Genomic DNA, 17,194 nt, shown 5'->3' on the forward strand with positions numbered 1-17,194 from the left:
GATTCAATGTGCAAAGAATATCATGCAAACCTAATGTTCTTATTGAGTATAAATCTGTTTGCTCAGGAAAGAGCTGCCTACTAATGCTGTTGTTGGTTTTCAGCAAACATAGCATTGTTGAATCCTTTCGCCAGTCAAAGCATATCTCAGTCATGTTGCAGATGACACCACCGGCCCACATCTGAGTAAATAGGAGTATGGGAGCGAGCGCTGCATGACAGCTGCACAACATGTACCAGCAACAGGCCTCATCAAACACAGAACAACAGCATTGTGTGCTGACTGTGGTCAAAAAAATAACATTATACAAAAACAGATGCACAAACTATTATCTCCAACCATACACGCTCACGTAGATTTGTTCTGAAGGCACACGCGCTGCATTGTGAGCGTAAATACGACTCCGCTGGTCTAGCCAGGTGTGTATACTCTGCAGACAGAGCTTGACACACGGCAAAGAGGGATAAAACAGGAAGCTCTGGCTCTGTATATCCAGTCTTCACACTGGTGTCGCATTCAAGAGCTGTGGCACTGCTGACATATACAGCAGAACACTGTGTTCACAACCAGCTATAAGCCCCTTCTTGTAACAGTCATCCAGTATCACACCACCAACTCACAGGCAGCAGCCGCACAGCTCAGCTGATTCATCATTATGTTCATTCAGTTACGGAGCGAAAAATAAGCCCTTAACCTAATATAACCTAAATGGTATGGACATGTAAACTTCCATATAGAGAGGATAAGATCAATGGGACAATTTGCATAAATTTAGTCAAAAACAATCAAATCAATGCTGTATATTCCATTGCATTGAAGGCATCATATTCAGTATTTATAATACAGTTAGATCAAATCAAGCATTCTGATTGGTTGAGAGTGAGTCAGATTAAACTCATAAAATGAGTTTAAGATTAAACTCATAAAATTAGTTTAATCTAATTCAATTAGATTAAACTACACAACAGTATATGTAGAACTTCAAATTACCTTTAGTATTAACAGCATTTAAATTAACAGCTACAACATTAAAGTAGGCGACTGCTGATATGGTAATGCTTCAATAATCTATTCAATCATCCAAAATAATATAGTATTGTGTGAGGGATGGCTACTTTGACTTTTTTAGATTTTCAAAGCATTTTTAGCATTGTTAGAGTCTTTGGTATACAGTGTCACTTGAAATGTTCCTTTTGGTCAATTATGTAGCCCCGAGTAAGTAATCCATCAATTGTTTACTAATGAATCTGCAACATCTAGTTGAGTTGCTGCTTTGCTGTGTAATATATCATTTTAAATGGAATATCTTGGGATGTTGTACTGTTGGTCAGACACAACTTCACCTTAGGCTGTCCCCACTTCTTGTCTGCATTTGAACTGCTTGATTCATTAATTTGAAAGTTGTCAATGGATCAATCCATAATGACATCAATTGTTTGTTGCAGTTCTGGCAGCAGTAAATTGTGCAATGTTGGATTTTCTCTCAGAAATCTAAAGCAAATATCTAAGTCTTCTTACAGTGGGGTGCAGAAAAATGTACACAGTTTGATGTGCAAGTCCAACCAATGATGGCGTGACCTTGTACTGTATGATCGTTAAAGATGCACTACAACATGTAAAGAGTAAAATCGGATAAGAAGGCCAAGCTTGAAAAAGCTTTTTTTTCTTTCTTTTTTATCTGAAAAAAATATGTATTGTGTAATAAGAATTTTTATATTTTGTATTCATTTATTTTGCATTGATCTATTGTGTCTTTGTGTGATAGTGTTTCTCAGAGATGCTTCAAAATACTGCAGTGCTGCACAAGAGTAGAGTACACAAGGCAGAATGAGGGTTGGTATCTCTCTCCAAAGCTGGTGCACTACTCTCATCAACCCAAGATATAAATCCTTTCCTTCCACCCTCTCATCACAAATCACTTACTGTCTTTCCCCCTATTTCACCGTCTAGTAAATATCTCTCACTCACTCTGTTTTTAAAAGTGATTCTCTCAGACATCTATTTCTTTGTGCCAACTCTTGTTCTTGTCAGATGCTCAGTGAGGATTGCATTGTGAGTATTTTTTCAACAGCAAACAGTTCAAGAAGTAGTGGCAATAGATCACACAGATTACATTAATCAGACTTTTCAAACATGGTCTACTTGAGAGTTCAGCAACTATTTTCAAGAGTGTAGACAAAATGGCAAGGAACATATGTTTTCAAAACATTTCATTATTCTCACAATGCAACTTCAGTGTTGGCCGTTGGATAAAGTAGTTGGGTGTGTTATGCTAGTAGCAGCTGCGTAGCTCTACAAGCCTCAAGCAGAGATGAGGAGCAGCCTACAGAGGTTTAATCTTTCTAACGCCACACCAACAGATTTAGTTCATTCTCAATCGTGTATTCTTCAGACTCAACCAACACTAAAGTGCAATCAATTGGTATTTTATCAGATTTTACCTTCTGGCGCAACAAAGGCTTTTTAATTTATTTTATTTGTTATTATCAATAGGAGAGTTATGACCTTCCTATTTAATGTGAAGCCAGAGCAGTTTTTTTTTATGAATGATAGTTAATTGATGTACTTCTTGAGGATGGATCCACATGGATCTATTGTTATTGTCTTACTGCATTGGTGTACGGATGATAATGCTTCTTCTGTAATTTTCAATGAGAAAAAGACACAAGGCCTCTGAAACAGATTGAGGTGTTGATTATGTTTTAAGAAGCTGGCACAGGAAAGAAACTTAAAGTGAGTGTCTACCTGACATACAGCGTCATGGCTGCTCCAGGCTGCTGTTTGTGTTCTGAAGTAATCATCCTGTTATAGTTCTTCTTTCTTTAATGTGGAAAACCACCACTACTAATCACTCTCCATCTCTCTCCTCTTTTCTTATTCAAGTCATACCCTGGTAATTTTCCCTTTGAAGCAATGTTTAATGGTTGAACACAACCATTAAACATTTGCACAAAGACATTCAACCAGGAGCCGCCGGCCATAATTTAAGACGCAAAAAATAAGACGCAAAAAATAAGACGCAAAAAATATTTAAGACGTAAAAAATATTTAAGACGCAAAAAATATTTCTAAAAGTTAGAAAAAAAAAAGTAGCCTTTATTAATCCCCTTGGGGAAATTCTTCTCTGCATTTGGCCCATCCCTGAATGGGGGGCAGTGGGCAGCCCTGGGGGGCGCGGTTGGGTCTTGGGTGTCTTGCTCAGGGACGCTTCGACATGTGGGCTATGGGGGGACTGGGGATCGAGCCGGGTACTTGTGGTTGCGGGACGACCACTCATCCCCCTGAGCTACAGCCGCCCCAAAAAAAAGTTTCGTTATGTACATCCACACATTGTGTTCATCAAAGAAAGTTCACCAAAGTTTTCATGTACAGTGATTATAATTCCCATACGTCATAATTATAATAATTATAATACAAGACAACTAAGTCCTAATTATGAGGGGAAAGAATGTCCCAATTACAGTGTCCAAAGAATGTAGTTGATTATAACAGTTTGGACCATGATGACACCAGCTTCGGTTTAACTGCTTAGTCTGACGAATGTAGAGGTACTGATGAGAAAGTATAAAGTAATTGTGATTATGATTGTAAAGACTGCGCAGACATAGTTAGTCGCTGGAAATGTTCAAGCACTAACACACTAAGCACACACTGATCCACTTGAGATTGCTCCAGCAGTCCACCAATCTCAGCAACTACTGACGTTTCAAACCTAAATATTTTGATCGCTATTGCAGTGTTATGTTAATGTAAACATCTGGCAGGAAGTAAACCCAGCTATTTTATTTCAACACAATTACGATCAGAATGTCTGTTATTACCATTAGCATGTTGGCAAAAATTGGAACCATTAGTTGATTTCATACAAAAATATGATTCTGGTTCTGCTTGGTAAAACGTGAAAAGTAACTCGTTTACCTATAGCCTCATATGATGGTAAATTTAATATGTATAAATTTGTCAGCAAGACATTCTTATAGCGATGTTTCGTCTTTTTTTTTTTTTTTTACATTTTATAGACCAGAAAATAATCAGCAGATTTATTGCAAATGGAAATAATCTATCCCCAATTTTAAATTTAGTAAGGTTAGTCAGAATTTAAAGCTTGTTAAAGAAATGTATCTTGTCATCACATAATGTTTTTTTTCCAGTTGCATTGCCAACCGAAGCTGCTAATTCCATTTTCAATGAACCGGCTTTCGTTTTCCACTTTTTTCTGAGTATGATTAATGTGCAGTATTGGGAGCATACAGGGATTATAAAGCAACAATGCAAAAAGGATGACAGGAGCCCTGCAGATTAATCTGTCTCAACCCATGCATACACTATGAGGACATATTAACAGTGCACAACTAGACAATTTTGCGTCATGTCCACAGACTGTGTCCTTCAGAAAACATGGGGCTCTTTGTATTGTACCACGGATTAAGGTGGAGCAAATGATAACTGTAGATGTTAACATTTGCCTACCCAAATCAAAAGGCCGCCTTGGCGAGCAGACACGATTAAATAGTATCTGTAGGGACACAAAGGTTGTACGATAATTAAAAAGTTAATACTGTTTTCAGAGAGAGAACAGTTAGAGGAGAGAAATACCACATCACTATGTGAGATGTGCTTTCAAGCCAGAACACAGATATATCTTCCCCTCTTATTAGAAATAATACCTCCCATTATGCCTTGAAACACAAAATATTGTACATTCATGTGCGAGCATTCAAATATGAGTCAGATTTTTTTGGTGGTGATTGTTGCCTTCAAAGTAGTCAAACCTTTGTGAAAATATGCTAGTATTAGAACACAATGGTATCCTTCCTGCTTGGTTATATGCAGACAGAAGAGATGTTTAATTTGTAAAGCTGTGATTTGTTACACGCGGCTGCACAGACTGTTGGTGAGGGGGTATTTCGCCTGCTGCTTTTCAGCTGTCATACCTTTGGCATCCACTTTCATATCCATATCAATGATAAACACCTTTATTATTCAATAGTGTTGCTAGAACCCGCTCACACGGCAGCTGTATTTGACAATAACATTCTTCAGTATGTTTTATGATGTTATTTCAAAGCCTTTTTTTCATGCACAACACCATTAAAGATGTTACATAATAAAGGTAATTATTTCAATGTCACACATAAACTCCCCATTTACTGCTGCTCTTTTTTTGTCCCCATGACCTGTCCATATGTTTTATGAACATAATGAGCTCAAGTAGTTTCACCTTACCTGTATATCTACATATTCATTGTTCTTTTCTCTAAAATGTCTTCTGATTTTGTTCCAGGAAGACAGGAGAAATAAGGGGCATTGACAAAAGTGACATAATCTATACATTACAATTTTTAAAACCATATAGTGCATGAACAGTTAATGAAATCTTTACTGCACATACACCAGTTAGTGGGTATTCTTGTGAATTTTTTAATGTTACTAATTTTACTCATGCCTCTTCCAATGATGTCAGTTTGATCTGCCTCTCTTACTCAGCTCCCTCTTCTAGTTTTCATTCCTCATATCTTCATGTCATGATTATATCACCATGTTCATCCACTGAATAAATGTATAAACGTTAAATAACTATGTCCATGTATGACTTTTGAAACCATACTATGATTGTCTATGAAACATCGTTTATAGTGTTTCTTATATCCGGTGTCTAAATTGATCACAATACATCTCCACTGCCTTAAGATAACTTCACCATTCACTGTTATTGATATTTACATTTTTATTTATAATTCATATTTTATATATTCTACTCTACAACCATTTGTCCTGGCAAAACACTGTTACTCGTTCTTGTCAAGTCAAGTCGTATAGGGTCAGTTACAAATAAAGTGAGTTGTCATTAAGTAGATTTAGGCAAATTATTATGGTTTAAATTTAAAAACATGATAGGAATCCCAGTCCATGTAAAACCAGTTTACATTGGGACACCCACAATTCTTTGCCAGGCTTAGCGCTAAACACCAATGTTGCAAACTTCACCGTATTACTGTATCACAAGTATCACTAATTTGCATTTCACTCTACTTCACATTCATATCACAGAGCCTGCTGCACAATGCAGAGCTCTTCTCCCTCAGAGTATCAACAGGCATACTGGATAGTATTAAAATGCTGATCCAAGATGCACTCTATTAAGGAGGGCTGCTGGCAGATGAGTTGATTGGGTCAGATTATCTTTTGGGTGTCACACTTTCTAATTGAAAAAAGTCCAGAACTACGGAGGTTATTCAATTCAGAAATACACGTTCAATGTGATCTATAAAATCATTTTGGTTTTATATATCAGATTTAGTTTTCAGCAGTTTGACTGCTAAAGCTTCCTTCTATTTGACAGCATGAGAGTGTCCCTTTATGATTAAAATCTGCATTACACAAGAATAGCAGAACTTATTCAGTTGTTGTACAGTTGATCTTATTACCAAACATTTTGAGAGCACAGCCTTGTACGTGACTTAGTAAGGCAATGATTAGGCAGAGCAGACTACAACTACAACTACAACTGTAGTTGTGCATAAACTAAACTGCTGGACAAACTAAACTTTTGACTTGATGATGGCTAAGAGTGAAAGTTAGAGAGCGCACAGTTATTATATTCATCCTAAGGGAAACATACAAATATTTACCGCATTTTCCTGCAACAGTTGCTTAAGCATTTCACTCAAAACCACAAATGTCAACCTCATGGTGGCACGAAAGAAAAAAAGTAAAAGGATATAGAGCCAGGATTCATCATCTGGGAAGATGAAAGTTTGTGCCAATCCATCTAATAGATGTTTACGATATTTCAATGGATAATGTTGAACTTCTGGTGGTGTCAGATGAAGTCACATGTCATTAGATTATTACAGGGCACATAAAACATGCATAACGTCATGACCTTGCCTTCTGAATTATCTTGTATATTTAATTCCACTGTGCACACAGTTTAGGCAGTTTATTACCATTAAATGATGGAGGATTTGACAATCAGGACAATCCACATCGATGCCATAATTCCACGAATTCCACCAATATATAACCTCAATAACTTCAATAATTTATTTACAACATGTTTAGTGAGGGGACCACCCATTAGTGAAAGTGTGTCCCAGGACAGTAGCCTTGCATGCAAACACTTGTTAAATATGCAAATGCATGAACTAACATTTGAACAGTGGCCTCCATACTGCTTGAGAACACATTGTTCAAACTGATGGAGAAAATGTTTCCCTGCCCCTCAAAAGGAAGCCTGGTACTGCCCTATTGTGTTACCCTTTCACAAGGTTATAGCAATACATTTCAAGGAGCAGTGGAGCTTGCATACTCTGCAGCCTGGCCTGTTTCTCTGTGATAGCCCATCGCTGCTGTTTGTGTGCCAGAGCTTCTAATAATGGATTATCATGGAGCTGCCCCACATGTTTTGCTGAGGCCTTTAAGTCTTTTCATTACAGAAATTGCTTCATCATATTTCTGTGACTAATCTATAATAGCAAAAATTGTAATAGGCTACATATTAAATTGTGCAGGCAACGGTGTGAAGAATTTCCTTCATGCATTATTGTTTACGAACCTCTGAGGAGCCCACATTTAAGGGAGGTTTGAGGCGGAGGGGAATCTACAGAGAAAATATTCGGCCAATGTTGAATGATATATCTTCAATAAAGTGAATTTTGTAACCATTATGTCCTTTACAACAACACAGGATCAACATGTAATTAAATTATGAAATGATACTGCACAATATAATGATACTGTAAAAGCACATAACTGTCAGTATGTGCTCGGTGTTGTTAAATGTTTGCGTAATTAATGAATTATCTTCTTTCAGTGTCATTCAAATCAAGCCAATTAAATCAAGTCAAGAAAGGCTATAGACTTGTCATTTAATTCTGCACAAGGTGTATAGTTCTTCTGAAGGGATTGTTTTAAGCCAAAGCAAATTTTGACAAAATCAAAGTCAAAGGCAGACTGTAGGCAGACAGACACACTTTGATTTCCTGGTCTAACAGCAGGCATTGAATTATTTCTCCGGATATTCACTCACCCACAGCAAAAGGTTTGTGGCTGCCTGCTGCCAGATAGGAACGTGCATTACTAAGCATGCATTAGACTATCAGTAGCCTACGCTGAGCGGGACTAACAAACAAATAGATGGAAACACTGCCTCCCACATGCACTTGTGCATGAGTCAGCAGAAAACAATTCAGACCATATGGTTTAAACTGTGTCCAGAAGAAGAGGAATTGTTGGCAGGTTTAATAAAAGCAACAGTCACAAGCACAAGCAGAATTTCCATAATATTGTTGACAGAGTTTTCTCGTTAAAGTGATACATGATCAGTGATTTAAACTGAGTTGAATGAATCCTGAACAGGTCCACAATGAGGAGAACTGCAAGAAACTGCTACTACAGTCTCATTGAGCCATGAGAATGTCAATGTTTTCAAAGAATAAAGGCAGCCTTATACACGCAAAACGTAGATCTCTCGCATATATAATAGTATTTGTGCATTAATTAATGAAAATGACATTACAACCTTGGAGTACAAACAGCAGATGGTCTATTTTGGGAAAATAAACTGGGGCCATTGTCCACAATCAATTCAACCTTCGTTTAGTATAGTAGAGCCTGTGCACAGTGACTTTGACAGTAAGGACATCATGACCCAAAATTGGCTTCAACATCAATGGAGCCTTACAGCAGCAACGTGAAACCAGGTCGTAGGCCTTGTATCTTACAGTAACTTATACAGATATTATGAACTGACTTCCGAGAAAATAGTTTTTAAAAAATAAAACGAGTGGACATTTCATTTTTTTAATGCAATTAATTAGATACAACCTGCCGAGAGGAGCCAAGCTCATCTGCAGAGAAGAGCTATTAAGCAACCCTCCTCAAGAGGTCTGTGCCTAAAAGTCACCTTGGGAGGCCAAATTGACGGGATAAGTGATGGCGCAAATGGGTTGAAATTGGGTATCCGCCAGGAAGGCATGATATAGCCACAGCTTCATATCTATAGGGACGCATCCGGTGAGATGTAGGTCCAACAAGGACATTGACTTTTCCAATAGCCATCTACCATAAACGCCCTTTTAAATGAATGGGCTCTGAGATTAATCTCATTTATGAGCTAGTGTATGGAGTAACGTGCACTGCACTCAGTCTGCAGCTCTGCAGCAGGCTGCCATGTGTACTTTCACTATCTGGAGCTGGGAGCGCTTTTATGTGTTGCTGTCATGCTCCGAGGATTTCAACATTTTGCGTCAAAAAACAAACATTGGTTTCACTGGGACTGTGCTGGATCCGTGCGCTACCGGATAGGCCAAACCCCCCTCTGTGCTCCACCGTATGTAGGTCATCAATGACAGCATCTGCGATATGAAAGTAGGCATTTTGTCAGCATGTGGTTATTAATCATGCCTTTACACCAAGGACTCTTACCTTCTGCTGTCGCCTTGCCATATCTGTGGGCTGTTTGGCATTGAATGGGTAAGCGACGCATCGCATCACAAAAACATACAACTGCAGCTTCTTTTTACGGTCTTCTTCCTCCCTCTGCAGCTTCTCCAGGTCCTCTTTCTCCTCGCTGGCGGCTGACGGGCTCGGGCTGGTCGGACGGGCACTGCTGCGGCTGCTGCTGGGCGCTAGTCCAGTCGAGCTCTCGCTGGTCCTGCTCGGTGAGATGCGGGATCCGGCCTGAGGTGCCATCGCCTCTTTGCTTTCCTCCTCCACTATCCCATCAGATTCCTCCTCGCTGGACGACGGATCTAACATCTTGCTCTAGAAGTGATGTGTCTCTACAGATATCCTAATCTACAAAATTAGTTTTTTTTTTTTTGTATATGTATATCCCCCAGATTATAGCTCTGCCGTAGTTTTATCCGTGCCTATTTCATGAAGAATATATGCCCGAAGTCAAGACAGGGATGGGCCCTGATTGTAGGCTACTCGCTCGCTGGGGGATGTCAGCAGTACGAGTGGAACTGGAAGAGGTTGAGTCTGCTTCACACTGAGCTTTCTCCGCCTGCGTCGAGCACTCGTCGATGCTTACGTATTTTCTGTATTTTATTGGCCAGTCACTGCTGCGGATGTGAGAGGGGGAGGTGAGAAGACAGCGGAGGGGAGGGGCAGCGGGAGAGTAGTGTAGTGTGGCCTACAGTTGAAGGGAAGGAGAGCGGCTTTTTTTTCTCCCGGTGAAAGCCGGCGATGGCCTCTCCCTGCCTGCCAGGCGGGGACGCAAGCGCGGGGAGCTGGCCGTGGTCCTGAACACGGAATAAGAATAGAGCGAAGGATGCGCGACACGTCCTTCATCTAACGCTCTGCAGTGCTACACCTAAGATGGCTGCCACTGGTTTTCTCTGATATTGTCACTGAGATGGAGCACATTATTCAGTGCATGGGCAGTGCACGGGATTCAGATTAGTTGGTGTAAAATGTGGCTGTTGAGCCTCCCCGTGCCGTGTGCTGTTGAAGGGTGGAGAAGCCATGAACACGTGACCTGCTCGCTGTCTGTCTGCAGGTTGCTGGTCGGGGAATTGATTGTTGCAGCACGTGTTGGTACCTCTTGCATTATGTTGCAGTCACATTAGCGTTTCATCTATGGACATGTATTGTTCAGATAAAGATACATCTTCAGGTGTGTACTTAAAATCACACAAGGTCTGGCCGAATGAAAATGTCAAACATATAGTGTTGATATTTGATATTTTAAAAAAGCATATAAGTATGGTACATTATATTAAAATATGACATTATATGTGAGTCTTGTAATACTTTATGGTATCAAAGTGTGTTTTGCTGTACTGTGTAATAAAGTGACCTTTCAAATGCAATGCTATAAGTTGAAATACTCATTTTGTTTATCTGCTTGTGGGGACAACAGTTGCCAATTGTTTTCCTTCTTTATCTCATTATCCAATCTTGAAAAGAAAAAAAAGCTTTTTGCCTTGGTCTTAACATGATCAAAAATAACCCAGTATCACTTTGCCTATTAGCCAACTTGACAGAGACAATGCAAATACTGTAATGTGTTGATTCAAGGACAGCAACTATTTTTTTAATAAAATAATATGGCACTATAGTGACTGTAGGTCACACTTACTTTCTGACCCCTAGCCAGGCAGCCTTTTGACATCATCAGACAAATCACAGTTGGCCTCGATGAGAGAAACAATGAGAGACATCTAATAAACACATGTTATTATTATCATTATTCGTAGACCGAATACATTAGAGATAATCTCACTGCAGCTATCTAGTAATCCCCTACCAACTGTCTTTTGGAAATCACTTTATCATAATAATGACATAATATACAATGCAGACAAAACCCTAGAACAGAGTTGATCTGTTGATGATTATATCTCCCCCTGCTGATGAGATATTTTAAGAGTAGGCTTGTGGAGCTGCTCTGATCACCTGGTTCAGCTGCTGGCTGGTTTATGATCTTAACTCTATAGTATCTACTTCCATTTTCCACTTTTTGGATTATATATATATGTCAAAGAGTTAGACGCTGTTCGACCAAGAAGCAATATTCCCTTCTTATACATATTGAAACATTTGATCAGGTTTTAGAGTTGTAGCCACCCAATAATTCAGAATATTTTCTTTAAATTCTATTTTGTTAATCATGTTGCGATTTATTTTTTGTCCCCACAGGTTGGAAACAATTGTTCTATTGTCCCTTTACCCAACCAGCTCTTATCCGTCTCTGGCTGGCAGCATGCACGGTCCATCTTTAGATGGAAAAGCAAAGGTGTAAATTATTGTTTATAATGTTTGAGTTATCTTTTGTTGCTTTGGTTTCAGGGTAGTAAGGCCAACACATCCTCCTGGGCCTTTATTAATCTCCCCATATTCCACCTATCACCCAATGCTCTCCTCCAAGTTCCCATTAAGCTCAGTGAACACAGCAGACTACACAGGCAGCTTAATGTAAACCCAGATGCAGAAATACCACCACCTGCCACATGTTTTATACTCACAATAATTTTAAGTCATTTAATTAAACACAATTTAATGCTGGGGTATGCACCCGTACACATACATCTATATTAATGAATGTCTTAAAGATAGATTTTGACTCAGGGCCCATCAAACCTTCAAGATGGCATTGTGCACAATGACTCGTTCTGCTCGAAATCATTTCAGATTTTTGATTGAGGTTGGGGAGGTTATTTTCCCTCAAAACTCATCGTTTCCTACCACCAACATCACCTCTATGACCCTTCATTGTGTTCACTTCCTCAACCATGATGGTACTTACCTGTACCATGATGGTGAGCTCAGCATGGACAGAGAATGAGCCAGCCTGACAACTTCAACTCTGTGATTTTATTTAATCTGACAGCTGGACAGACTAGCTGCTACTCCAGATGTTGCTTATGCATCTGACCAGCAAATTCCCTGCAGGTTGGGATGCTTTCAAGGACTCCTCTTCTCCAGTTTTTTTCTAGTGGATCTCCTGTTGGCCTGACTTGACATGTATTAGTCCTTAGTCGTTTTTATTCACACAGCAGCTTGTCCTTGAGGATTCTCAGCATGAGGTTTGCCAAAGGTTTGTTCTCCATAGTCCTTTGGTTCTCAACAAGCCACTGCCAGTTCCTGATGGGTGAGATCCCCCCAGTGGTCTGTGACTGCACACTCTTGACATCCCTCTGAGAGGTCCAGCACCAACCTCAGCAATGGAGCTCGTCAAACCTTTTAAACATCAATAATTGACTGATGTTCTCTGCACCGTGCCTCTACTTCAACTACTAGAGTGTGTACACATTAAATGTTGATGTTCTTCAGAGTAGTAAAACACAAAGGTAAGTGTGGGAAAAAAATAAAAGTTGTGTCATGCAGTTAATATTTTGTTTGTTTGTTTTATAATTATTAAGGAGAATGTTTGCCTTCATTTTGGGCATGTTAAATGTCTGTTGTCAGATCATAGTTCATAAAGTTTAGAAAGTAATCTCACCTGAACTTGGATTAACAACGGTAATTACAGAGCTTTTGACTGCTCCATCTTCACCTGCTGATAAAGATGAAGGTCATGGGCTAAATTAAAAGCTCTAGAACCGCTGCTAAATAGACTTTGTTTTGAGATTGTTTACTCAACTGCTGTTGTCTTTTAGACCATCATGGCTGAGTGGTCCTTAAACTTACAACAACAGATATTTGGGCCACTTAAGCAATAGAAGCAATATTCACCCTCCATATAGATTTGTCTTGGTCTCCACCAACCTCTGAGGTAAATATTTGGCTCTTCATCTGCTAAAGGCACCAGTATGTTTACAAGCTAGTCGCAAGCGTTGTCTTTTTGCCATTTGAGGCTTGGCAGGTGAGGTACAGTAAGTTTTTACAGAGACTGAATACAGCGATGATGATTGCAGTAAGAGTTAACCAAAAAATAAAGTCAGAAAAACACAGAGAAGAAAACACTAAAACACTTCACTGAGCTGAAAGAACTGCAGTCAGGTTATTTGTTTCTGTGGATTGGTCACTCCAAGGAGCCCTCCTCACGTACAAGTAGCCATTGTTACCATTGTGACAATTGATAAGATAAAAATGTAAAGTGTTTTAGAGCATCAATTCCATGACAATCAAGAAAACTCCAATGCTGATAAAGATATAATTTAACACAGTATGAGTGAAACCTCCAGAATAGCTACTAAATGGACTTTGTAGTAATCATTTTCTCAACCAATATCAAGAATGAACTTTAATGTTCATTAAATTCAAGGTGATGTCCCTTTAGTGTGATAATGTGATATTTATTCATATGACCACATGAAAGCAACTTAATGACCTTAAGATGCACAAATATCAACATGTTTGTTGTCAATTAAATGTTATCGGAAATAAAGCTGTCAGGGTGTGAATTCCCTGTTGAACATAGTTAACACTTTACTAGATATTTGACTACGCTGAGCAGATAAATCATTTTAACTTACATTGACCCTCCAAGAAATTAATTGCAAACATACCTGACTTTATCATCACTGCTGCGTATCATCTTAACAGTCTTTATTTCATTAATTATGTCTCTAAAACAATTAATAACAAGAGAGCCAGGGTCATAAGAAAATGTGTAATCCTAAAAAATACACAAAATATAAGCAATAATTCAAACTGGAGTTTGTGATTTAATGTGTTCCTGCATGTGTGTTTTGCACACTGTCTCTCTTGTGGGTGTCTTGGAGAGTTGACACAGACAACATATGCAAAGCATACAGTAACAAACCAGACTATATTACAGCATGATAATATATTTATGACTTCCTTCCCTCAGTTCTCTTCGTTTATAAATCCTTCTTGCCATTCTATACAGTATATGTAGAGCATGTTTATTTTATTCAGTATATATTCATGCAGAGTGTCAGAGAGTAAGAGAGATGGGGAACGTGATCATTTTTGCAGAAATAGATTTATCATGTGCACATGAGCTTGTATCATTCAGACCGGTATTCCTCTAGACTTTAGCTTAGTGTTTAGTCACCATAACCTCTGGGTTCAACCGCATTTTAAAAACAGTTTAAAAAATGGTTTGTCATATTGAAAGTGACACACACACACGCACACACACACACACACACACACACACACACACACACACACACACACACACACACACACACACACAGTGGCTCAGAGCTTTTCTGGAGTTAGCTGAGGAGCTCTTTGAAATATTTAAATGCTGGGAGCGCTTTTAATGTGAGATTGATGGAATAGGGTCAGTGTCATCATTGCAGCTATAGCCGTCTCACAGAGGGATTCACACCCAGCAAATACTGTATGTTGACGCTCAACAGTTTCTCCAAGAATGTGTGTACATCCTGGCATTTTAAGAAATGCATAATAATATGCGATATGTAACAGATTATTTTTTGTGTGAAATCGACTGAATATATGGATTGCAGAAGAGTGAAATGCTTAACCGTTTAAAGCGTAGGTGGGTTATAATGGGCTTTTGAGGGTAAGGAGAAGAAGATCTATTTGTAATCATCTAAATCCTTTTAAGTAATAAAGTATGTCATGTTTTTTTTTTTTTTTTTCAAATGCAAAAATAGAAAACCAAATTCAAATTGTTCCATGATCCCTCTTTGATATTACTCATGCAGTGAATTTGAGGTGGCATCCAAGTAGTTCCAGAAGAAAATATGTTGTCTTTTATTTCCTCTGTTTTACATGTTCTCGTCATCCTTTCATGTAGAAATGCGTTGAGTCTAAGTGTACACTATTTTCTTTTGTGGCACACGATTCTTCCTTTTCTTTATTTAACAGAAAAAAGCACAGATGGAAATATAGCAGATCAAATACATGTATGTGTTCTCTTTTATTAATTACGTTTACAGTTTAAGGTTCCTTTTTGCAATTTCAGGGAACACTGGAATGAGGACTTTTTTAAACACACATATACTGCATACTTTCAGCCTTAATTAGGATTTGAAGTGGGCTTGAATCGTTGCATGCTTTAGATTAGCACTGGGCCAAAGGTGTCCCTAAGCGAGAAAAAAAAGGAAAAAACACTCCATCAATTCATTGGACATCACTCAGGTGGAAGCCTCATGAAAACCACCAGATTAATGCGTGTCTCTCCCTCCCACAGTTTTCAGGGTAGAGAGGGGAAATGATGCCAGAAAAAGATTCATTAATAATGCAGCGAGAGGCTGAAGCGTCACCACTTTAACATGATGAAAAAACAACTCTACAGCTGTTGTTGGACCAGCACAGTCTTCTCATCAAGTGGGATATACGATTAATCAGATCAGTTGCACGCAACAGTAGAAGAGTTTATTTGTATTTAGCTCATTTTCCATATAGGAGACACGACTGTCAACTGGATTTTCGTGGGAGGAGAAAGATCAAACGCAACGAGAAAGTATAAGAAAAGCACATCACTGCAGCTTCAGGGATTTTTCTCTCAAAGAGCGTAGCTAAGCACTGCCCTCTGGTGTCTGAATAATTAAAGAGCAGTTAAAGTCACGTGTTGTGTTTAAATATCCAAATAAAGTGAATATTTGACTACATCACTAATAAGAGTATATTCTCAATTGAAAGCAGATGAGATAACTACACTTCAAAAGTGTGTTTTTTAGTTGAAACATCACTGTGTTTTGTTCTTATTGAAGGAGTTACGTAATACACAACAAACAATATGTTTTCTTTTTTGTTTTGTTATAAACATAACTAATTAATACTGAAAAATGATCTGACTGAACTTGTTGCCACATGGGGTATTCAATTAAAATTCAGCGAGATCCAGTCAGAGAGAATTTCCTTTTGCTAGGGTCCGGCATATTACAACAATGTGTAATTTGCACTATGATTTTAGAGCCATATGTATTGAAGGAGCCAACAGGTGTATTAACGTCTGTCAAATTAAATAAAGAAAGTTACATTTAATAATATCTAATCTAATTTAACTGAATTGTCTTTGCCCTGCAGCCTCAAATTAGTTCAATTCAGGTGTGAAGTAATGTCAGTAAAAAAAAAGCCAAAATCTCCATACTTTTCTCATCTTCTAAAAAGAAACAATTGTGTGCAGGGACTTTATCTGTGGTTAATGAAACCACTTGTTTGAGCTCTATTCCCCTCTTTGTTACCATCCTTATTGGACAGTAAATTAATGTGTTAGGATTTTGATCATATTGGGCTCTTATATTGTTTATTTTCTGTCTCTTCATTTCAAATTTCAGTGGGTACGTTTGCTTAAAATATGTGTGCGTTGTCTCGTAATTTCAAAGTAATTTCCACGGTCTCTGAACATGAGACATACTGGTTTTGAACTATACCCTATGTAATACTTTTTAATAATCTACCGGTTGTAGATGCGAGTCCGGAGACAACGGCGTCTGGGTCCAGACTCAGACTCCGCCTTTTAGTGACCCCTGCACTAAAGGAACAACATCACCCCGTCCTCAGGTGTTAATCGCACAACCAAGCCAGACAAGTGGACAAAACTCAGCAAATAATCTAAAATAAATAACCTGTCAATATAACAGCAGAATAAATCATCCCCATGGCAGCCAACACAGAGGTATAGAGGCAATATAAACTTGACAGCAGCAACAGATCACAAACATTCACCTTAGCAAGAGAGAGAGAGAGGGCATGTTCTACACACCGTGTAGTGTGACACACACAATGCTACATGTAGGCAACGTAGTGGTCGTTGACATCCTCCTCTGTACAATGAGTTACAACAGTCGGTGTGTAT

General features: G+C 38.6%; 1 protein-coding gene across 9 annotated transcripts in view; it reads right to left on the reverse strand.

Annotated features, from left to right (window-relative positions):
- The window catches only part of cadpsb (Ca2+-dependent activator protein for secretion b), a gene marked incomplete at both ends in the record, with an annotated part of 62,899 nt that extends 53,137 nt beyond the window's left edge, over positions 1-9,762 (reverse strand). For all 9 annotated transcript variants that reach the window (XM_079217627.1, XM_079217626.1, XM_079217623.1 and 6 more), the window contains one exon: positions 9,430-9,762. In XM_079217627.1, the coding sequence (XP_079073753.1) occupies positions 9,430-9,762 (333 nt within the window). The remainder of the gene's footprint in view (positions 1-9,429) is intronic.
- Positions 9,763-17,194: the final 7,432 nt, after the last annotated feature.

Source organism: Taurulus bubalis, assembly GCF_910589615.1.
Source record: "Taurulus bubalis genome assembly, chromosome: 5".
Classification (NCBI taxonomy): domain Eukaryota; kingdom Metazoa; phylum Chordata; class Actinopteri; order Perciformes; family Cottidae; genus Taurulus; species Taurulus bubalis.